The sequence below is a fragment of the Pan troglodytes genome, chromosome 6 (genome assembly GCF_028858775.2).
Source record: "Pan troglodytes isolate AG18354 chromosome 6, NHGRI_mPanTro3-v2.0_pri, whole genome shotgun sequence".
In the NCBI taxonomy this organism is placed as follows: domain Eukaryota; kingdom Metazoa; phylum Chordata; class Mammalia; order Primates; family Hominidae; genus Pan; species Pan troglodytes.
This window is the reverse complement of record NC_072404.2, coordinates 22,656,516-22,681,265: the sequence shown is the minus strand read 5'-3', so window position 1 is coordinate 22,681,265 and position 24,750 is coordinate 22,656,516. Positions and strand designations below refer to the sequence as shown.

The following is a 24,750-nucleotide window of genomic DNA, read 5'->3' as shown; positions in this document are numbered from 1 at the left end:
TCCCATTCTTGCACAGTATATTTGTTAATGTATTCAGAGCAATTAGACCCTTCCCCACAAAAAAAAAGAAACAAAAAAAGAGTGGGAGAAGGGAGGGATGGAGGGATGGAGGGAGGAAGACAGGGAGGGAGGGAGGGAGGAAGGAAGCAAAGGAAGAAAGGAAGGAAGGAAGGAATTTATAAACAATACCCTGCATTAAGGTTCAACAAACATTTTCTGTAAACATTTACTAAAGATAGTAAATATTTTAGGTTTTGCAGATCATACAGTCCCTGTCACAAGCACAGTTGACCCTTAAACAACATAGATTTGAATTGTGTGGGTTCACTAAGAGAAGGATTTTTTTTTAATAAATATATTCCTTCATATGGGCAAGTTCTGCATCCACAACCAAAAGTGGATCAAAAATATTGGGTTCACAGGATGCCAAACCTGCATATATGGAGGACCAACTTTTCATAACTGTGGGTCACGCGGGGCCAGATATGGGACTTTGAGTGTGCACAGATTTTGGTATCCACTGTCCTGGACTGTACCGGACTTTGCTGTTGCAGTGCAAAAGTAGCCATAGACACTAGTAAGCGAATGCACATGGCTGCATGTCATCCGCCACATCTCTCTCTACTTAAGGACACTGAAATTGAATTTCATATAACTTTCACATGTCACAAAATATGATTCTTTTGGTTTTTTTTTCCCCAACCGTTTAAAAATGTCAAAATTGTTCCTGTTTCCTGGGCTGTACAAAAAACAGGTATGCCAAATTTGATGACACACTGCCCTACGTTATTTTAACAGTAATTAAATACTCTCAATTAATTAAACAGTATCTAACTATTGGATAAATTTAAACTTATCAAATGGCCTGTTTTTCTAATTTTTTGTGCAGTAAAGATTTTATAGAAAAATTGTAAAGAATAATCAAATTATGAAAATTGTTCAATTTTAAAACAGAATTTTTATTTCCTTCTCTCTGAAAAAAAAAAGGACCCAATCTCTTTAGCTGTTAATTATATTCCTGTAAACAGAGTAACCCTCAGGAATTTCTATTTGAACAATGGCATGCACACAGTTCTTAAATTCATTCCGTTTTCTTTCTTCCTTTTCTTTTTCTTTCTTTCTTTTTTTCTTTTTTTTTTTTGTGCTGAACTTCAGCCAAACATTAAATTACCTTGGGAAATAAAAGGTAAAAGAGAAAGAAGCACAAAGATGGTATTTGACCTTATTTTATGAGGACATTCAATCTTAATTTAGAGAAAAAGAATAGAGCTTTTTTAGTATGAGAAGCATGAGAACTGGAAAGAAGTACAGAGTTTTTCAGACCAGCCTATTTTTCTAAGTTTGTTTTCCGGTAACTATGCTCTTGTTTCTATGCAGGTGAGGTTGTAGGTCAGGTGTGTGTGTGTGTCTATAAATCCACACCCATTTTTAACCAGAAACATCCAGAATACATTTCCAACAAGAGCACTGGCCAAGTCAGGTAAGCAAGCAAAGTTTCCAGATTACTTAATCAGTGGTCAAGCTTTGCTATATTTAAATAACCACCTTTTGCTATTTAAAAGTGAAGCTTTCAGTAAAGGGTAGGAAAGTGAAATGAATTTTTATTTTCCTTCTTTTACTGAACTGGATTTCCTTTGCTGGTTTCACAGTTTTATCTCTATTTATATTAATGGTATTAGAATAAATTGACGTCTACCACAAAAACGACTCTTTAAAAAGTATTCTACAAGTAATAATAGCTCTTCTTTGTATTCTTTTAAGTCTTGTTTTATTTTAAAATATAGGAACTTATAATATCAGTTACTTACGTTAAATTACTTTTGAAAAATAAAATACTAATGTCAGAAAATGCTAATTGACCAATGTTTATACAATCTAATTGCTGACATATGGTTATGTGCCTCCCAAATGCATTTTAAGCTGCTGTAGGCCTGTAACCATGCCATATTTATCTGTGTTCCCCCGAGTAGCTTAACCTTGCAACTGATACTAAAGGACCCTCAGCAGTTTACACTATATTTTACCAAGGAAAGCGTTATTTATTCAAAATCTACAGTGTACAAGTTGTACTGCTTTGTCACAGAATATATTTAATGTCTATTTTATAATTTATCAATGTAAAACCAGAAAACCAAGATTTTTATTTTTTAATTAGAAAGTATTTGACAATAATACATAAAGACTTGAAATTTTAAAGAAAAAATGGTTCCCGCTTAACTCTAAGCTTCGCAGCTTTAAAATAGCAAAAATGATGAGGTTATGCTTTTTCTTTTTTAAAATGCAGATTCCACCTGCTTGTCTCTGTACCTAACATAGAAAAATCTTTCTAAAGATTCCTCCAGATTGACTTTTCTTAACTCTTCTTTATATCCAAGATCCCTGGAAGAATTTTAATGACGTTTTGGACCCTATTCCCACGGAAAAGGAACAGAGGCAGATAAAATTTTGCACACAATTTCCAGGGGTTTTGAGCCTTCTGTAGCTCAGCCACAGGCCTTCTAGAAGCCTGCTGGATCCAGGTTAAGATCCTGTCCTAGGTGGTTGCTTCAGTTCCTCCACTGCAACTCCCAACCTGTCTAACTAAGGCTGCCTTCCCTGGGTTGAGCTTCGTGTTCCAGAGTCAACTGTCCCTGTCCTGTACTAAAATCCACCCTTTCTTTGTTTCAGTCTTTAAAGTACAAGATGACCGAGGCCTTAAGGTACAAGATGACATTCTGAAATGTTTTATGGTTTAATAAGTTATGAGAACTTAAACTGAAATTCTTATCAGGCACCGTGATAATTGTTTAACAGGGTTTTTATATGCCTGGAAAGAAAGGACAGGAAAGGAGGGGAGAGGAGGGGAGAGGAGAGGAGGGGAGGGGAGGGGAGAGGAGAGGAGGGGAAAGAGGAGGGGAAAGGAGGGGAAAGGAGGGGAAAGGAGGGGAAAGGAGGGGAAAGGAGGGGAAAGGAGGGGAGAGGAAAGGAGTCCGGGCGATGTAGCTCACCCTTGTAATCCCAGCACTTTGGGAGGCCGAAGCAGGTGGATCATTTGAGGTCAGGAGTTTGAGATAAGCCTGGCCAACATGGTGAAACCCCATCTCTACTAAAAATACAAAAATTAGCCGGGCATGATGGTGGGCAACTGTAGTCCCAGGTACTTGGGAAGCTGAGGCAGGAGAATCGCTTGAACCTGGGAGGCGGAGGTTGCAGTGAGTGGAGATGGCCCCACTGCACTCCAGCCTGGGTGACAAGAGCAAAAAAAAAAAAAAAGAAAGAAAGGAGAGAGAAAGAAAAGAAAGAAAGAGAGCGAGAAAGAGGAAGGAAGGAAGGAAGGGGAAAGAAGGAAGGGGAAGGAAGGAAGGGGAAGGGGAGGAGGGAGGGACAACTGGGGGTTAGGGAGGGAAATAAAGTAAGGTTAACCTGGAGTGGTAACTATTTTCAGTCCATAGAGGGGCTGTAATAGATACACCACTGGGAAGGGGAAAATAGTGTAAAGGGAGGAATGAGGAAATGTCTGGAGAAATCTAGAATCTGTAAACTTCTTTACCACCAAATTGTTGCTCTCCTCTACGACTGCGGTTGCTATTTTACAATAACTAGGTGATTAAAATTGCCAAATGTTTTACCAATGCCAAAACATTGTGTCTTATTTATCTTTTCATTTTCCACAATGCCTACTACAATAAAATATAGCAACATCTTTGTTTGAACAGAATCACTAAAGAATCAGTCACTAGCCATTTTGGCTAAGGAAATTTTACTATTTTGGTGATGAATTCAATACTAAATAATGTAAGCCAATAGGAAAGACATCTTAAAGGAACTTTAAATCAATGTGAAGGAAGTCTGTATATTTATTTTATATTTTGAGGTAAAGTTTCAAAACTGCATGCGCCAACCATTTTCAAATCAGTTTTATATGCTAATGCTGTAACTAAACATCTCACAAGTATTAAAGACTTCCTGTAATATATTTATCAAGTGGTTTATGACCAGATCAGGCCCAACTTTGGACTTTAGTTTTTATCTTAACGTGCAAAGTATAAAAGACACACACTGAGTTAAGAATCAGTTTGAATTCTAGCTAACCAGGAGAGAATGTAATCATGACATGTCTATTCTTCTCTATACATATGTCTAATTTATAGTAATATGATAGTACTTGATTTTTATAAAGAGCTGTATCATAAACTGAAGGGCAAAAGTCTGAGTAATTGTTGGAAGGATGAGAAAGGTAAGAAACTATAAAGGAACTGAAGGACAAGAATCCTCCATATTCTATTTTTCCTGATTTCTATTTTAAGCAATATTTATTCATGTATCATCTTATCTTAGTATAGAGTTAAAATATTTTGACCTATTAGATGAAGGAGAATCAAAAGGCAAAGAATATTTCTGCATGCTAAAAGTCACTTCACAGTTTACAAGACATTAAAAAACACGATCTTATTTGAGTTTTGTCTTGTTGGTGTGAACACTACAGGGCGGTTCAGAAGCAGGCTTCGTGTGCCCTGATCCAGCTCTCTTTTAATTATACAGCACTATGACCAGGAGGCTCAGAACATGACTTCTCACCAACTGAGCATGTATTGAGTTGATTAAGTATTTTAAAAATAAAATGAGAATGAAAGTTCTATGTGGTTGGTTATACCATGTCAAACCAAAAAAGCTGAACAGTCTGTCATCACAGTATTGGTCCAACTCTTAGCAAATATCTTCTAATAACAGCTTGAAGTAACTCACTGGATTCTGAGAATTCCTTTCTGTCATCTAGCTTCTTCTGAGAGAGTCTCTAGAAGACATGATGCTACACTCAGCTTTGGGTCTCTGCCTCTTACTCGTCACAGTTTCTTCCAACCTTGCCATTGCAATAAAAAAGGAAAAGAGGCCTCCTCAGACACTCTCAAGAGGTGCTGTAATCTCATTTTATTTTCTACACTCAGTCATTTGGATTGCTTTTTAAAATATCTGGTGTCTTCACTCATAGTCTAATTATAAAGCAAATTCATCTAACTGAATGATTTTTGTTGTGTGTGACTTCAAAATGGATTTTTAAAAACAGAAGGAATCAGTTTATTTTAGGCAGTGAATCAAATCAACTAGCAAACAATAACATAAATTTGCATTATCTTTTGCCAAAATAATGGAGAATTGGCTCGCTGTCTATAACTTTGGTAACCAGAGTCCTAGAAAATAATGATTGATTGCTGCGTCATATTGGTGTCCTAATAGCAATTTAAGATTCCTCAAAATTTGCTCAAATTCCCAGTCCTCTATTTCCCAGTCCTCCAAAAAAAAAAACTTGGAATAATTTTATATAAGCCTTCCCAGAAAATTATACTATACCCCAAACTCTGAGAATTCGGGGTAACTAAGTCTTTCCTATATTGACTCTGGAAGACAGTGGTTTTAGACATAATCAAGGATTGCCATTGGCTACATGTTTAGAAACATTTCTTTTTGTACTTACTGTTTTACTTGGCCCAAGAAACAAATATATATTCATCTGTAAAGAAACATTTTATTTTAAAAAATTCTCTTTTTTTTTTTTTTTGAGACGGAGTCTTGCTCTGTCACCCAGGCTGGAGGGTAGTGGCACGATCTTGGCTCACTGCAAGCTCTGCCTCCCGGGTTCAACCATTCTCCTGCCTCAGCCTCCCAAGTAGCTGGGACCACAGGGGCCTGCCACCATGCCCGGCTAATTTTTTGTAGTTTTAGTAGAGACGGGGTTTCACCGTGTTAGCCAGGATGGTCTCGATCTCCTGACCTTGTGATCCGCCCGCCTCAGCCTCCCAAAGTGCTGGGATTACAGGCGTGAGCCACCGCGCCCGGCCAAGAAAATATTCTCAAAGTTAGTTTCTATATCTCTAAGTAACAGAAGTAGGAACAGAATTATTTGTCCCCATATAGCTATTCAAAATCAGCAGTATTACCACAAAGTACTTGACCATTTGTTTGCTCCATTCACATTACCACTGCAAATAGTAGTCAAGTGCCTTGGAGTAATACTGCTAGTTTTGAATAACCATGTGGGAACAAATAATTCTGTTCCTACCTCTGATATATATATATAATATATATAATTATAACATATAAATTATATATTATATATACTATATATTATATGTAATATATATCATAGTATACATTTGTGTTACATTATAATAAATTATATATAAATATATGCTATAATTATAAATAATATATTATATAATTTCAAATTCTAAAACACTGACTTGCTTCCCAAGTACATTCATTTCTTAACAGATGTATTGACTGCCAGCCAAGTGCTCATCAATGTTTACCTAAGCTAATTAACTCTACTTCAGTTTAACAAACACACAATCTATATATACAGAAAGTCAACATATTTTTGCAAAAGGAATGAAAAAGTTGAAACATTTTTCTAAACATAACTCTATGTCTCTGTATAAGCATAATTATTGTAAAACTATGAGCTCAGTAGCCTTAAAGTGACAAAGACTAAACTAGTTATTGCCCTTAAAGATTTTCCATGTCTGCATTAAGCAGCACTGTGATAACTATAAGTCAAGGCATCAACATTCTGTGTGCTCACTTCTAAATATTTATTTAAAACTCTTGTTGAATGTTTTGAAAAATATATTACATTTGTATGCCCTATTTTAAACAACTTAAAGGTTCTGTTATTTCAATTGATAAGAAACTAATTTAACACAAAAGATGACTTATATTAGCTGAGAACACCATTATTGACAATTGGTTTATATTTGGCAAAGTCTTTTACCATCTATTGCTACATGGGAGATAATGGAGAGAATGAGGCTCAGAATGAATGAAGATTAAAGGTAGGGGTGAGTGGGAGGAGTCTGGATACAGTATAAAGAGTGGCATACGGAGCCCCTTAGAGCACAGGGCAGCACTAGTTAAGTAGAGAAGGTAGTAAGGAGAAAAGGAAGATTAATTAGAAAAAGGTAGAAGAAGGTTCAGGGAGAAAAAAATACACACACATGGAGTGATCCAAAAAAATCCAATTTCCTTTGAATCAGAATTGCTGAGTACCTAGTCCAGTGATTGGCAGATAGTAAATATTTAATAAATATATGTTAGATAAATGAATAAAATCTCAAAAGACAAGAAAATATAGCCAGAGATAGAGATAGGGCTAGAATTAGAGTAATGAGCAGAAGCCATGAAGTGCATTTAAACTGTGTACCATCTTTGACCTACTGTGATTATAACAGAGTATATAAAAAATCATTATAATGCAATATGGCTTTCCTATAGAGCTATGGACAATTTGTTGAGAATAGGGATTATATTGCTCTATGTTTGTATTCCCACTGCTTTGTGGAGTAAGTTATGCAGCAGATGTTCGTTTACTGTTTGTGGAACTAAATTGAGCAGGAGCAGAGAATAGAAATTTTCCCCACTGCTCCATCATTGAATGATATTTGCAACAGAAGAGGGAAAATTAAGCAGAGGCCTCGTCTCACTTGCTGTTTTAGAATAACTTTTACTTAATGCAAAATGTGGTGTATAGATATTGCATGGGTTCAACCAAAGCTGGAAAGAGAATCTTTCAGGATTATTACAGAGAGCAAGAGTTCCTGTTAAGATGCGGCATTAAACTAACAAGAGATGTTTTTCAACGTTAAGATTTTAAATCAGGCAAAAAAAAAAACAAAAAACAAACATGTTGCTGGTGAGTATATACAATGACGCATCTACTTTAGAAAATAACCTGGCAGCTCCTCAAAAAGCTAAATATAGAGTGACCATTTGATCAGCAGTTCCGCTCCTAGGTATATACCCAAGATAAATGAAAATACATACCACTGAAAAACTTGTATATGTATGTTCATAGCGGCATTATTCATAAAAGACAAAAAGTGGAAACAACCCAAATATCATTAATTGATGGACAGATAAATAAAATATGGTATATTCATACAATGGAATAATATTTGACCATAAAAAATGAATTAAATAATAATACATGTCACTATAAGGATGAACCTTAAAAAGGTTATGCTGAGTGAAAAAATCTAGTCACAAAAGCCTACATATTGTATGATTCCATTTATATGAAATGTCCAGCATAAGCAAATCTATAGAGACAGAAAGTAGATTAGGGGTTTCTTAGGGCTGTGGCATTCGAAGAAAATGGGGAGCAGGTGATAGCTAAATGGTATAGGGTTTCTTTTTGAGGAGATGAAAATGTTCTAAAATTGATGTGATGATGGTTGCACAACTTCGTGGATATACTGAAAAAAGCACACATTTTCTTTTTTTCTTTTTTCTTTTTTTTTTTTTTTTTTTTTTTTGAGATGGAGTCTCGCTCTGTTACCCAGGCTGGAGTGCAGTGGCACAATCTTGGCTCACTGCAACATCCACCCCCAGGTTCAAGCGATTCTCCTGCCTCAGCCTCCCGAGTAGCTGGGACTACAGGCACATGCCACCACACCCAGCTAATTTTTGTATTTTTAGTAGAGACGGGTTACACTGTATTGACCAGGCTAGTCTTGAACTCCTGACCTCAAATGATCCACCCGCCTCGGTCTCGCAAAGTGCTAGGATTACAGTCATGAGCCACCATGCCTGGCCAAAAGTATACGTTTTCAATAGGTGAGTTGTATGGGCGTATGAATTTTATTTCAATAAAGCTGTCACCAGAAAACAAACATGAAAAACAAGCAAAAATCATGGAATCATATTTATCAAATTATTATCATATTTACCATGATATTAAAGCCAGAAACTGTGGTCTGACAACATTTGAAATGTACAAGAAAACCTGGGCCCAAACTGACTTCCAAATATTGCTAATTTTCACATTAATTCAATCTCTCTCATTCGTAGACTGAGACACTTCCTGAAAATACTCAGTAATGTTTTTGGAGGTTCTGCACATTCTTCTCCTTGATGATTTTATTCTTTAATTGCTAATACACATTCCCAGCTACTCATACCATTTCTTTAAGGCTAGTGGGTTCTCTCTATATTCATTGCTTTCTGTTTTTTCTCTCCATTCTTTTGGGTGTTTCCAAAACACATGTGTTTTATTATGTCTCTTGGCCATGAAATTCCCACACAAGAATTTTTTCCATGTCAGAATTCAAAGCAAAACTTGGAATTCCCTTATTTCACAACGTATACTGACTTAGAAGAGGTCAACATCTCTTGGGACCCAAAATAGGAGGGCATTGTAGAGTACAGCCCAAAGGATTCCTAATAATATTACAAAGTATGCTAAGATGAACTGTTACTTTCCAAGCGTTCCTAAAGCCACAGCTTTTACATTATCCAAAGATGTCCTTTCAATCAGCTCTAATCATAACAACATGTATTAAGTACTTACTGGGTTCAAGGCCATGGGCCTCGAGGTTTGAAATGCAGTAGCAAAACCTCAATACTGCAATCTAAAGGGAAATCACCTCCATATCTTGTGAAAATTGTGTGTCCTCTGCACCATATGTCAGTCAACAGCTTGATGGCTTTGTTAAATATCTGTAGGTAGATATCTGATTATTAGATACCCATTTCAGAGCTCTTCTCTAGTTCTGGGTTACTGCATTGATTTCTCTCTTCTATTTCAGGATGGGGAGATGACATCACTTGGGTACAAACTTATGAAGAAGGTCTCTTTTATGCTCAAAAAAGGTAACACGCCTCTCAGCTCATTTTTTTCCTTTTATTTGTAGTAGACTCATAATAATTGTACATATTTATGGAATATAGAGTGATATGCTGATACAGGTACACAATGTGTAGTGATCAAATCAGTGTAATTAGCATATGCATCACCTCAAACATATCATTTCTTTCTGGTGGGAACACTCAAAATCCTCTCTACTAGCTTTTTAAATATATACAATAAACTATTGTTAATTGTATGTACCCTATAGTGCTGTAGAATACTACTCAAACTTATTCCTCCTATCTAGCTATATTTTTGCATCTATTAATCAACCTCTCCTTATCCTTCCAGCTCTGAACCCTTCCCAGCTTCTAATAACCAGAGTTCTACTCTCTACTTCTATTAGTACAACTTTTTTTTAAGCTACTCTATATGAGTCAGAATTTGTGGTATTTATCTTTCTATATCTGACTTATTTCACTTAACACATCCTCCAGGCTCATTCATGCTGCTGTGAATGAGAGCATTTCATTATTTTTATGGCTGGATAATAGTCCACTGTGAATATATAACACTTTTTCTTTATCCATCCATCCATTGATGGACATTTAGGTTGATTCTATATCTTGGCTATTGTGAATAATGATTCCATAAATATGGAGATGCAAATATCTCTTTGATATACTGATTTTTTAAATAAATACTCAGTAGTAGGAAAGCTGGATCATATGGTAGTTATATTTTTAGTTTTTTGAGAATCCTCTATATGTTTGCATAATGGCTGTACTAATTTACATTCCTACCAACAGTGTATAAGAATTCCCTCTTCTCTGCATCCTCACCAGCATTTGTTATTTTTTGTCTTTTTGATAATATCAGTTCTAACTGTGGTGGGATAATATCTCATTGTGGTTTTGATCTGCCTTTCCCTGATGATTAGAGATGTTGAGAATTTCTTCATATCCTTGGCCATTTGTGTGTCTTCTTTTGAGAAATGTCTATTCAGATCTTTTGCCCATTTTAAAATCAAATCATTTGGGGTTTTCTGTTGTTGAGTTGTTTGAGTTCCTTGTATATTCTAGATATAGGCCCATGTCGAATGAATAGTTTGCAAATAATTTCTCCTATTCTACAGGTTGTCCCCTTATGCTTTTGTTTCCTTTGCTGTTCAGATGCTTCTCAGGTGACATAGTCCCATTTGTCTATTTTTGTTTTTGTTGCCTGTGCTTTTGAAATCTTAACCATACATTTTTTTGCAGGGAACAATGTCCTGAAGGGCTTCCCTTATATTTTCTTCTAGGAGTGTTATAGTTTGGGGTCTTACATTCAAGTCTTTAGTCCATTTTGAATTGATTTCTGCATATGGTAAGAGTTAGGAGTCTAGTTTCATTCTTCTACATATGGATATCCAGGTTTTCCAGCACCATTTATTGAAGAGGGTGTCCTTTCCCCAATGCATGTTCTTGCCACCTTTGTCAAAAATCAGCTGACTTTAAATACGTGGATTTATTTCTGGGTTCTCTATTCTATTCCATTGGTCTAGGTTTCTGTTTTTATACAAATACCATGCTGCTTTGTTTACTATAGCTTTGCAGTATATTTTGAAGTCAAGTAGTATGATGCCTGCAGTTTTGTTCTTTTCACTCAGTATTGCTTTGAACTATTTGGAGTCTGTTGTGGTTCTATACAAATTTGAAGATTTTTTCTTTCTGTTTCTGTGAAAAATATCATTGGTATTTTGATAGAGATTGCATTGAATCTGTAGATTGGCTTTTGTGGCATGGTCATTTTAGCAAAATTCATTCTTCCAATCCATGGCATGGGATGTCTTTCCATTTTTTGGTGTTCTCTTCAATTTCTTTCATCAAAGTTTTATAGTTTTTATTGTAGGGATCTTTCACCTCCTTGGTTAATATATTCCTAGGTTTTTGTGTGTGTGTGTGTGTGTGTGTGTGTGTGTGTGTGTGTGGTTTTTGTTTGCTTGCTGTTTTTTTGAGATGGAGTCTTTCTCTGTCACCAGGCTGGAGTACAGTGGCGCGATCTCAGCTCGCTGCAACCTCTGCCTCCCAGGTTCCAGTGATTCACCTGCCTCAGCCTCCTGAGTAGCTGGGATTATAGGCACACGCCACCATGCCCAGCTAATTTTTTATTATTAGTAGAAACAGGGTTTCACCATGTTGGCCAGGCTGGTCTCGAACTCTTGATCTCAGGTGATACGTCCACCTCAACCTCCCAAAGTGCTGGGATTACAGGCGTTAGCCACCATGCCTGGCCTTTTTGTGGTTATTGTAAATAGCATTGCTTTCTTGTTTCTTTTTTTCAGCTAGTTTGTTATTGTTGTATAGAAATGCTACTGGTTTTCCATGTTGATTTTGTATCCTCCACTCTCCGTTAATTTTAACAGATCATATAGATACTTCATTGATGAATCAAAAAAAAGCATTTTAGTTTTCAAAAGGATGCCACAAGTATTTGCTCTGCTATTGTATGCCAAAGGGACTAATAGTTGGTATTAGAATACATTTTATAAACAAAAGCCCTAAATACCTCTGTATTAATGTCTTCATTACTCAATCAAGCTTTTGAGTATGTTGTATAAACAAAGCAGTATTATTTATTAGGCAGTATACAAGCTTAGACAGAAAACTGGTTTAGGGCAGCAGTTCTAAGGCCTGCCTGTTTGAATATTAGAGCAATTTGAGTAGCTTTTTTAAAAATCCAAATTTATAATTAATCAGTCAAGTATTCCTTGAATGTCCACTGCTATGTACCAGACACTGTTCTAGGCTCAATAACCAAGTATACCATTTTTATTCTTAAAGACCTACTAAGTCTTTGGGAATGAAGCTGAGAAACATATTATTAAAACCTCCCCAAGAATGAATGAAATATCTAAAGAACATTCTATTGCAATACTCTTTAAAGATAAATTAAGATTCCAAATTAACTATTGTTTCAATATTGGACAAGTATTAGAAAAGAAAGAAGTCTACAGAAGAATCTCACTTCCAAATATCGGTGTAACAAACAAACAACATATTAGTAAGGAGCACCAGCAGAACATTTAAAAATATACCTTGACAAATTGAGATTTAGCCTGGGAATGCCAGAGTGGTTTAGGATTAAGAAATGTACTAATTAAAATAATTTAATATTTATAAGGAGACAATTCATACAAGTATGTCTCATCTCCATCAATTCTGAAAATGCATTATAGAATAAAACATCTATATTTGAATTTTTAAGAGTTTGTATTTGACAATATTAATTTCTTTAAATTAATCCCAACAATAGCATTCCAACAGTAGCAACAACAACAAAAAACCAACATTATGCTTACTGGGAAAACAAATAGAAGTGTCCCATTAAAGTGTGGATAAGACAAGTATATCTACAATCACAACAATTACTAACATTTTTCTGAAGTACTAACTAAAGCAATTATAGAAGGAAAAAGAAGAAAATGTAGAAAGGAAAAGTTAAAAGTATCTTTATTTGCAAATGATAATTTATATACGTGAAAAACTAAAAAAATTTAAATATTCAGAATAACAAAAATTCTGTTGAATTAGATGAGAATAAACTGATATTTAAAAATTGACTACATTTATGTATAGAAAAACACATCCAAAAGAACTTGTTAAATACCTCATTTACAAAGACAAAAAAGAAAATACCCCAGAATAAACTTGACAGAAGATATGCAAAATCTATATGAACCTAAATACACTGAAAAGAAAAAAGAAATTTACAAACCAATGGCAGTGCATATTATATTCTTGGATAGAAAGACTTAACATCATAAAAATGCCAATTCTCTCTATACTTAAAAAACTTTTTAAGATGATCACAATAAATTCTGATAAGATTTTTTAAAAAGATAATTCTAAAATTGAAATGAAAAAATAATAGACATGAGTAGTTCGGATAGTTAGGAACATTCTGAAAAGAGAGCAATAGGGATTAGGCCTTAATCATTATTAAACATTTTACAAAGCAATAATAAACAGTACATTACTTGTAAATAAATAAAATATAATAAAAGTATAGAAATAAAACTTTGAATGTAAATGGATTTGGACCTCCAATCAAAAGACATAGAGTGACTCAATGGATTAAAAAACAGGTTCCCCCTGCCCCCTGCAAAAAAAAAACTCACAAGACCCAACTATAGGCTCAAGCGATCCTCCTGCCTCAGCCTTTCAAGTGGCTAGGACTACAAATGTGTGCCACCAAATGGGCCAATTTTTGTACTTTTGGTAGAGACAGGGTGTCATCATGTTGCCCAGGCTAGTCTCAAACTCCTAAGCTCAAGCAATCCTCCTACCTTGGCCTCCCAAAGTGCTGGGACTACAGGCATGAGCCACCATGCCAGGCCTCACTTCACCTTGAAGAATGTTTATTAACTGCAATTGAAAGGATCAAAAAATATATCCTATATAAATGGAAACAAAACAAAACAAAACAAAAGTAGCTACACTTAGATAAAACAGACTTTAAATCAAAAAATGTAAACAGAAACAAAGAAGGTCATTATATAATAACACAGAGATTAATTTACCATGAAGGTATAACAGTTATAAATTTATGTTCATCCAAAATCACAGTACGTAAATACATAAAGCAGATATTAATAGATCTGAAAAGAGGAATAGATTACAACACAATAATAGTAAGGGACTTCAATACCCCACTTTCAACAATGAACAGATCATCCAAAAAGTCAATAAAGAAACATTGGACTTGAACTACACTTTAGACCAAATGGACCTAACAAACATATACAGAGCATTTAATCAAACAGCAAGAGAAGATATGTTCTCATAGCGTAGGAATTATTTTTTATAACAGATCACATGATACACGAAACAAGTCTAACAAATTTAAGAAGACTGAAATTATATCAAGTATCTCTTCTGACCATCAACAGATGAATTGATAAAATATGGTATATGTACACAATAAAATACTATTCAGCCATTGAAATGAAGGAAATCCTGAATAGCTATCCAAAGAGCCTATCTCCTTTGATGCTCACAATCCACTTAAAATTAAAGCGGTATTTAAAAATCATTCTATATACCCAGACATTAGTCTGGGCAATGATTTTTTTTCATATGACCTCAAAAACATGAGAAACAAAAGCAAAAATAGACAAGTGAAATTACATCAAACTAAAAAGCTTCTGTACAGCAAAGGAGACAATAACAGAGTGAAGAAATAACCAACAGAATAGAAGACAATGTATGAAAGCCGTACATCTGAAAAGAGGCAAATATCCAAGAAACTCAATAACAAAACAAAAATGGAATTTGTGTTTTAAAAATGGACAAAAGACCTAAATCAACATTTCTTAAAAGAAGACATACAGGCTGGGCGCCGTGGCTCATACCTGTAATCCCAGCACTTTGGGAGGCCAAGGTGGGCAGATCACTTGAGGTCGGGAGTTCGAGACTAGCCTGACCAACATGGAGAAACCCCATCTCTACTAAAAATACAAAATTAGCCAGGCGTAGTGGTGCATGCCTTTAATCCCAGCTACTCGGGAGTCTGAGGCAGGAGAATCACTTGAACCTGGCAGGCGGAGGTTGTGGTGAGCCGAGATCGCACCATTGCACTCCAGCCTGGGCAACAAGAGCGAAACTCCATCTCAAAAAAAAAAGACATACAAAGGGCCAACAGGTAGATGAAAACAATACTTAACATCACTAATCATCAGGGAAATGCAAATTAATACCACAATGAAATACCACCTCACTCCTTTTAGAAAGGCTATTATCAAAAAGATGAATAATAGCAAGTGTTGGCAAGAATGTGGAGAAAAGAGAACCTTTTTACACTGTTGGTGGGAATGTAAATTAGTACAGCCATTATGGAAAGCATAATGTATGGAGATTACTCAAAAAAATTAAAAATAGAACTACCATACGATCCAGCAATTCCCTGCTGGGCATGTATCAAAAAGATAAAATCGGTATGTCTAAGAGATATCTGTACTCCCATGTTCACTGTCATTTGCAACAACATGGAAGAACCTGGAGAACATTATGGTGAGTGAAACAAGCCAGATACAGAAAGACAAATGTCACGTAATCTCACATGTGTAATCTAAAAAAGTCAAACTCATAGAAACAAAGGAAAATGGTGGTTACTAGAGTCTGGGGGTGAGGATGGGGAGTTCTTGCTCAAAGGACACACATTTCAGTTAAGTGAAATAAATTGAAGAGATCTGTTGTACATTGTGGGAATAATAGTTAATAACAATATATTTTATACGTGAAAATTGCTGACAGTAAATTTTAAATATTCTCACCACAAAAAATAAGTATGTGAGATGATGAATATGTTAAATAGCTTGATTTAGCCACTGTACAACATATACATATATCAAAACAGCATACGGTACACCATAAATATATACAACTTTTACTTGTCAAATAAATAAATAGATTATTGATAGGTAGTTGACAAACTCCATAGATAGATAGATACTACAGGAATTTCTTAATACAGGAAGTGGTATTTTAAATCAGGAATAGGGGAGACAGATTATGTAATAATTAGTGTCAGAAGTTGATAGCCATCTGGGAAAAACAAATAAATTTGTATCCATGTCTCACATTTATGCAAAAATAAATTAGAAAGATATAATGATGAAAATTAAATCATTAAGGTGCTAGAAGATACCACTGCAAAATTTTATTTCTTTAAATGCTTGGAATAGGGGACAGCCAAGATTATAGTGAGGCAAGAAAGATACCTGGGGTACAAAAATAAAGCCTCTAATTTTAGTCCTCTAGACGCTCCCCTGGCCTCATGCTAGTGCTGTCTGCTAGGCTTGAGCATAGCCAAACAAAGAAAAGGAGAAGATAAAAGAAAAAGTCTAAAAAGAAATTACTAATATTTTCAATTACACGGAATTTTCTGGATAACCAAAAACTTACAAAGGAAAAATATTCTTTTAAATGGAAAACTGCAGCACATATTAGAAGGGTGACTTTCTCTAATATACAACGTACTCCTATATATTAACAAGAAAAAGGTCAACAAGTCAACAGAAAAAAATGAGCAAAGAATATGAAAGTTCACAGAATAGAAAAATAAGTAACTCAAACATATAAGATTGACTATTTTTTATAACAAAAACCACATTCGTTTCCCTCCTTTCACCTGTTGGATAAAAAAAATTTAAACTAATAACCAGCTTTAGTGAGAATAGCAAAAACAATTACTGCTCACACTACCAGAGAGAATATGAATTGGTACAGCTTCTATAGAGAGTATATATCAGAATTATAAATGCACACACTCTGACTCAGAAATTCTACTTCTGGAAATGTATTCACAAACATACCCACCTATGTGCAAAATCATTTTTTAAAACAACAGCATGGTCTCTCATTTCAGGAACCTGGCATCTTCAGGGACAGTTACCTGCTTTTTAAAGGAGGTGAATTACAGTTTAATGTACTACAGGTCCTATACTATGGATGGGAACTATTACAGCTTATAATGTCAAAAACTTTTCTTAGACCAAAGGTATCTTCCACAAAGGTAACAGACTGGATTGACCCATCATTCAATGATTTTCTAGAGTATAGAGACATCTCTACTATTACTGCTACATCATTAGGTGTGAATAACTCAAGTCATAGAGAAAAAATGAGGCTTCTACATTAGAAAGTAAGATATTGCCAGCTAGAAAAATAGGAAATCTGTCTTCCTTAGAACAGATTTATGGTTTAGAAAATTCAAAAGACTATCTGTCTGAAAATGAACCATAGGTAGATAAATATAAACCAGAAAGTTAGCATGAACTTGGCTGTGCATGAAAAGAAAATTGAAGCAGTTGAAACCTGGTAAAAAGCTCAAGTCTTAGAAAGGCAACCAAAACAGGATGGATCTATTTTATTAATAACAGGTCCTCCTGGATGTGGAAAGACAATGACCAAAAAAACGCTATCAAAGGAGAATGGTATTCAAGTACAAGAGTGGATTAATCCAGTTTTACCAGATTTCCAAAAAGATGATTTCAAGGGAATGTTTCATACTGAATCAAGCTTCCATATGTTTCCCTATCAGTCTCAGATAGCAGTTTGCAAAGAGTTTCTACTAAGAGCAACAAAGTATAACAAGTTACAAATGCTTGGAGATCATCTGAGAACTGATAAGAAGATAATTTTGGTTGAAGATTTACCTAACCAGTTTATTGGGATTCTCATACTTTACATGAAGTTCTAAGGAAGTATGTGAAGATTGGTCGATATCCTTTTATATGTATAATCTCTGACAGTCTCAGTGGTGAAAATAATCAAAGTTTCTTGTTCCCCAAAGAAATTCGGGAAGAGCATTCTACCTCAAATATTAGTTTCAACCCTGTGGCACCAACAATTACGATGAAATTTCTTTCTTTTTTTTTTTATTATACTTTAAGTTTTAGGGTACATGTGCACATTGTGCAGGTTAGTTACATATGCACACATGCATATGATGAAATTTCTTAATCGAATAGTGACTATAGAGGCTAACAAGAATGGAGGAAAAATTACTGTCCCTGACAAAACTTCTCTAGAGGTGCTCTGTCAAGGATGTTCTGGTGATATGAGAAGCGCAATAAACAGCCTCCAGATTTCTTCCTCAAAAGGAGAAGACAACTTATGGCCAAGGAAAAAAAGAATGTCTTTAAAATCAAATGCTACACTGTCAAAATCGAAACGAAGAAAAAAAACTGATAGGGTTTTTGAAAGTCAAGAGGTCCAAGCTACTGGTGGCAAAGACGTTTCTCTGTTTCTCTTCCGAGCTTTGGGGAAAATTTTATACAGTAAAAGAGCATCTTTAACAGAATCAGACTCAACTCGGTTGCCCTCTCATATATCAGAATATGAACAGGATACATACTTGTTGAACCTGAGGAGGTAGTAGAAATGTCACACATGCCAGGAGACTTATTTAATTTATATCTTCACCAAAACTACATAGATTTCTTCATGGAAACTGATGATATTGTGAGAGCCAGTGAATTTCTAAGTTTTGCAGGTATCCTCAGTGGTGACTGGAATACACGCTCTTTACTCAGGAAATATAGGACATCTATAGCTACAAGAGGTGTGATACATTCCAACAAAGCCGGAGGATATGCTCATTGCCAAGGAGAGGATCAAGTTTTTGACCCTTGCACACACCGCAGTGGTTTCTAATACATAAAAAGTATGGGGAAAATTGCCTGGCAGCAAAAGCACTTTTTCCTGACTTCTGCCTACCAGCTTTATGCCTCCAAACTCAGCTACTGCCATACCTTGCTCTACTAACTATTCCAATGAGAAATCAAGCTCAGATTTCTCTTATCCAAGATATTGGAAGGCTCCCTCTGAAGCAACACTCTGGAAGACTGAAAATGGAAGCCCTGACTGACAGGGAACATGGAATGATCGACCCTGACAGTGGAGATGAAGCCCAGCTTAACGGAGGACATTCTGCAGACGAATCTCTGGGTGAACCCGCACAGGACACAGAGCTGGAAACCTGGTCTCTTCCTCTGAGTCAGAATAGTGCCAGTGAACTGCCTGCCAGCCAGCCTCAGCTCTTTTCAGCCCAAGGAGACGTGGAAGAAAACATAATAATAGAAGACTATGAGAGTGATGGGACATAGAAGCCAGCCTGCTAATCAGATTGCTACTTCACAGATTCATTTTTGTTTCATTCAGTGGTACTTCAGCAGAGTTAATATACTTCTCTGATGAATTACACAACAGTTTGTTAATTCTCCGTTCCTGTAGTCTTTCATCACGAGAAACTAACTCTTCTGTCACCTTGAAGTAAATAGAAGATCAAGCTTTCAAATAATCTCTGAATGTTTTTCTGTAGGATTTATTAAATCTATGAGTGGTTTAAGGAGAGGTCAGTGTGTATAAAGTGTGTTTGAACATTATGCCAAATATCAAAATGTGAAGGACTAATTCAGAATGCAAAAACTTTATGGGGGGCTGTAAATATGAACTATACAAGAGTTTAGGATGCAATTATGGGTGTAAAGAAACTGTGTGCCTGAAAAAAAACAGCATGTTTAGCAAATAAGTGTACAAATGTAAATGTTTAGGAACAATCTAAACACAAGAGATTGGAAACAATTTAAATATCCATCTTTGGGGAGACTAATAAGATAAAATATATTCATATAATAGAATAGAATATAAAAGAACAGTGGCATATCTGAGATTTATATTTTAAAAGCAAAATGTAGATACTTGTGTGCTAGTATTTTTGTTTTTTAAAAAGAAATACATACACATAAATGTGAACATGCATCTGGGTATATACAATATATAAACATATTCATATAGATTTTCAGTTACATGACCTGAAAACCTCTGGGAGAAAATATAAGAAAAAGTAATACAGCATAGTTATAGAAGCCAGCAGTAGGAGGAAGAATTTTTATCTTTTTAACTTTTTATGGTTAAAATCAAAATGACCCCCCAAAAATGTATTAAATAGGGAACTCCCACTCAGATTGTTTGTATATTCTGCAACGTGCAAGAATGAAAGGATGTGAAAATAGCCAAATATTAACAGCTTTTTTGTAAAAACTTTTTAAAAAACTAAATTTAAAAGTCTTTGACTTTCCTGAAATCTTATACTAAGTGTTCATTGGAAATGAATACATTGTTCATAATAACCCTTTATCTCTGGATACAGAATTGATTTTCTCTAACTGCACTATAGAGTACCTAAGAATTACCTAATAAGTTTGTTAAGCTACAGATTCCTGAAACCACCCCTAACCCCAGAGATTCTGATTGAGTGGGTCTGGGATGAAGCCTTTGGTTTTTTGTTTGTTTATCTGTTTGAGACAGAGTCTCGCTCTGTCACCCAGGCTGGAGTGCAGTGGCGCCATCTCGGCTCACTGCAACCTCACCTCCTGGGTTCAAGCGATTCTCATGTCTCAGCCTCCAGAGCAGCTGGGACTACAGGCTCACACCACTGTGCCCAGCTAATTTTGGAATGGAGGCTTTCCTGATTTGGGAACAGAGCCTTTGAATTTAAATTCCTAATAAGCTACCTAGTGATACTGATACTATCAGTTCTGAGGCCACAAATAGAGTAACACTGCTATTGACTATAGTGCTATGATTTGTAAATCTGAGATTACTACTGTAAGCCTTATTGAAGCTAATAAAATTTTAAATCTAACTCTACTGTATGTTTTGACCCAAAGTTAATCATTTGACTTAATTCCATACTTTCTTTGTTTAGTAAGAAGCCATTAATGGTTATTCATCACCTGGAGGATTGTCAATACTCCCAAGGTAATTTTAGCCCCTGATATCTTATTATAATATATAATATTTCCAATATAAAATAGGAAAAGTGACCTGGTAATAATAGCTAAGAAGGCGCTCAGCAAATCCCATTAAAAAAAATAGACAACTGCCAGAGTACCATCATTTTACAAAGGTGCTTAAAGACCACAATGATTGTTACCAATCTACTGAATATTTCTATTATATTCCCTTGGGAATTAGATATTCCTCTTCTTCCCATGAAAAGAAAGGGGTGAGCTGAGAAGGTGTAGAAACACTGAAAAAAAATTGTTGTCTTAACCAATGAGTCAATGAGTTACATAAAATTATAAAACTAGTGTCTTCACTGTGATTATCCTTTGATGTCTCCTTGAACAGACTGTCCCTCATTGCTTTCCAATGAGGGACAAAGTGGCAATAGGCCAATGAACTATTAATATTTACACCTGAGTTATATATGCAAACAAATGCTAAATATTAGCTTTATTTTGCTATGTTACATTAAAGGTCTCTTGATCCTTAAAACTAACTGGCAATTTTGTTTTCCCCTATAGCACTAAAGAAAGTATTTGCCCAAAATGAAGAAATACAAGAAATGGCTCAGAATAAGTTCATCATGCTAAACCTTATGGTACATAAACTTTATGATGTTTTCTTAATACTATAATTTCATGGAAAATTTGAATCCCTTTTTTTCTTTTTTTTTTTTTTTTAGATGGAGCCTCGCTCCATCACCCAGGCTGGAGTGCTGTGGCGTAATCTGGGCTCACAGCAACCTCAGCCTCCCTGGTTCAAGCAATTCTCCTGTCTCAGCCTCCCAAGTAGCTGGGACTACAGGCACCATGCCCAGCTAATTTTTGTATTTTTAGTAGAGACAGGGTTTCACCTTGTTGGTTAGGCTGGTCTCAAACTCCTGACCTCAGGTGATCCACCCGCCTCAGCCTCCCAAAGTGCTGGGATTACAGGCATGAGCCACCGTGCCCAGCCTCCTTTTTTTCTATTTTTAAAGCACAAAGAGCTAAATGTTGATTAATACAGAAAGTTATATGGAATTATAAAAGGCCAAAATAGAATTTACTGACAGTCACACAAAATCATCTTGAAACTATCAAAAACAAATGAATCCAATAACATTCTTTTTTTTTCTTCTCCTGCTAGCATGAAACCACTGATAAGAATTTATCACCTGATGGGCAATATGTGCCTAGAATCATGTTTGTAGGTATGTATGTGATCTCATTTCATCAGATCTACAAAATTAGTAGAAATCAGCATTCTTGCTTTTATTTTTAAATGCTAGTTCAAGTACTATTCTTTTTAAAGAGAAGTCATTTCTAATCCAATAATATCAGCTCTTGTTAGTTCTACAATCAAAATCCACTGTATCTGTAATTTGAAAATTTTAAATATTTTTTCAAAGCATGTATGCTATTAAATCTATATCCCAATGTACTTTCAACACAGTGCCCCAGACTAGATTGACAGAGACCTATGACACACTAAAAGGAGAATTCAGGTTAATTCATGAACTGACATGTATGAAAACTAATTTTGCTTATAAATTGGCTTGACATTTGTTTTAGATTAAGAAACAAAAATGATTTTAAGAACATTTTATGGATGTAGCCAGAGGCCATTATCCTAAGCAAATGAACACAGAAACAGAAAACCAAATAGTGAATGTTCACACATATAAATATGAGCTAAACACTGGTTACACATGGACATAAAGAGAGGAAAAATAGACAATAGGAACTCCAAAACGGGGGAAGGAGGGAGGGAGCCAAAGGATGAAAAAGTAACTGTTGTGTACTATGTTCACTATTAGGGTGTTGGGTTCAGCTGAAGCCCAAACTTCAGCATCACACAATATATCTGTGTAACAAAATTGTACACATAACCCCCAAATATCAAATAATAATAAAATTTTTACAAGAGTAAAGAAAAGAACATGCTAAATTATACTTTTGTGACTTGGTTTTTTCCTTGACAGACCCTTCTTTAACAGTTAGAGCTGATATAACTGGAAGATACTCTAACAGATTGTACACATATGAGCCTCGGGATGTACCGCTATGTAAGTATTCACAAATGATCTCAAACAGTGGTCATAGCTGACGCCTGACTATTTGTTAAGGGCTAGTGATGCCCTACATCAGCGCTTCTACACACCAGTCACTGAGGCTAGTGGTGGTGTTTAAATGCCAACTTCTAGCTCCCACCAAAATCAGAATTTTGGGGGTACCTCAGAATCTATTTTAACAGGGATGTCTAAGGGATTTTAGGATTACTAAATTCTGAGCTCACTAAAAAGAATATAGTACACGTTAAAATGACACAAACTTGAGACAGTCCATTCTCCTAGTATCAAAGATCTCAGGTGATTTCATCAAATGATAGTGAAATCATTTCATCTTTCTTTAATGCCTATAAGCAAGGAGGTACAGTCTTACCTAGGACTTTAATCCTTTTTTTTTTCTTTTTTGTAGAGACAGGGTCTTGGTATGTTGCCCAGGCTGGTCTCAAACTCCTGGCCTCAAGTGATCCTCCCACCTCAGCCTCCCAAAATGTTGGGATTACAAGCATGACCTACCATGCCTGGCCAAATCTATTTTTTACAACATTCATTATCAACTATATTTAATAAGACAACTGTGCCTGTAAGATCTAGCAATACTAATACAAAGTGATCCATTAAAAAACAAGAGGTACTCCTCAAAACCCCTCTGATGAAATTGTTCAACATAAAGTTGACCAACCAGCTCTCAATGGTCTAATCCCTAAATTTACATGTACACTTTTAGCATATTCTTTAATGTCATAGACAAATTCCCATGTTCAAAGCTATTAATTTAAATGGGCCAATTTCAGGTTCTAGAGTTAATAGATCATAGCATTTGTACTTTCATTTATTAATAGCATAATATATATTAACTCTTATTTCAGTGATAGAAAACATGAAGAAAGCATTAAGACTTATTCAATCAGAGCTATAAGAGATGATGGAAAAAAGCCTTCACTTCAAAGAAGTCAAATTTCATGAAGAAAACCTCTGGCACATTGACAAATACTAAATGTGCAAGTATATAGATTTTGTAATATTACTATTTAGTTTTTCTAATGTGTTTGCAATAGTCTTATTAAAATAAATGTTTTTTAAATCTGAGACTGACAATATAGTTTTATTTCTGCCTCATCAGTAGCAAAGAAAGCCTGCCAAGAGTTATAGTGGAGACAAAAAGACCTAAATAAGAGGTGCCTATACTGTTTGTCTCTATTTCTTCACCTCTCCTTCACTCCATCAACTAATCTAATTTTATTTTTAATTTTCTAAATTTTTTTTTTTGAGATGCAGTCTCACTATGTTGCCCAGGCTGGTCTCGAACTCCTGGGCTCAAGCAATCCTCCAACCTTGGCCTGCCAGAGTGCTGAGATTATAGGCCTGAGCCACTGTTCCTGGTCTAACCACCAACTAATCTAATTTTAATTCTGTCTCCTCCCCTGTACCATACCTGCTAACCCAAGTCATAAATGATCTCCATGTTACCAAAACAAGTGGATAAATCTCTGTCCACTTGTGATTTTAACTTTTAGCTACATATTTCAGCACTAACCACTTACTTCTTTTCTTACTTTACACTTAGACATTTAAAACCTAATTATATTTTAAAAATTCAACTACATTTATTTATTTATTTGAGACAAAGTTTTGCTCTGTTGCCCAGGCTGGAGTGCAGTGGCGCACTCTTGGCTCACTGCAACCTCCACTTCCCCGCCGCTACCCGTTCAAGCGATTCTCCTGCCTCAGCCTCCCAAGTAGCTGGGATTACAGGTGTGTACCACCACACC

At 35.4% G+C, this 24,750-nt stretch overlaps 1 protein-coding gene and 1 pseudogene across 2 annotated transcripts; both read left to right on the top strand.

The window, feature by feature from the left end:
• Nucleotides 1–1,396: 1,396 nt before the first annotated feature.
• On the top strand, nucleotides 1,397–24,067 carry AGR3 (anterior gradient 3, protein disulphide isomerase family member). Of its 2 annotated transcripts, XM_009452703.5 has the most exons (9): nucleotides 1,400–1,480; nucleotides 2,668–2,699; nucleotides 4,757–4,892; nucleotides 9,561–9,624; nucleotides 20,855–20,907; nucleotides 21,456–21,532; nucleotides 22,060–22,123; nucleotides 22,895–22,978; nucleotides 23,848–24,067. In XM_009452703.5, the coding sequence occupies exons 3-9, from the start codon at nucleotides 4,784–4,786 to the stop codon at nucleotides 23,895–23,897; spliced, it is 501 nt and encodes a 166-aa protein (XP_009450978.1). In that variant the 5' UTR covers nucleotides 1,400–1,480; nucleotides 2,668–2,699; nucleotides 4,757–4,783; the 3' UTR covers nucleotides 23,898–24,067. The 2 variants fall into 2 exon arrangements, with proteins under 2 accessions (XP_001149873.1, XP_009450978.1); XM_001149873.7 differs by lacking the exon at nucleotides 2,668–2,699 and having other exon boundaries at nucleotides 1,397–1,480.
• On the top strand, nucleotides 16,540–19,747 carry LOC107966600 (cell cycle checkpoint protein RAD17-like; annotated as a pseudogene).
• Nucleotides 24,068–24,750: the final 683 nt, after the last annotated feature.

What these genes read in the sequence shown, in the direction of transcription:
- AGR3 (XM_001149873.7), top strand. Translation starts at nt 4,784, where the DNA reads ATGATGCTACACTCAGCTTTGGGTCTCTGCCTCTTACTCGTCACAGTT. An exon ending in TCATCATGCTAAACCTTATG is followed by an intron (nt 21,533 to 22,059) that starts GTACATAAACTT and finishes TTCTCCTGCTAG; the next exon opens with CATGAAACCACTGATAAGAA. An exon ending in GCCTCGGGATGTACCGCTAT is followed by an intron (nt 22,979 to 23,847) that starts GTAAGTATTCAC and finishes CTCTTATTTCAG; the next exon opens with TGATAGAAAACATGAAGAAA.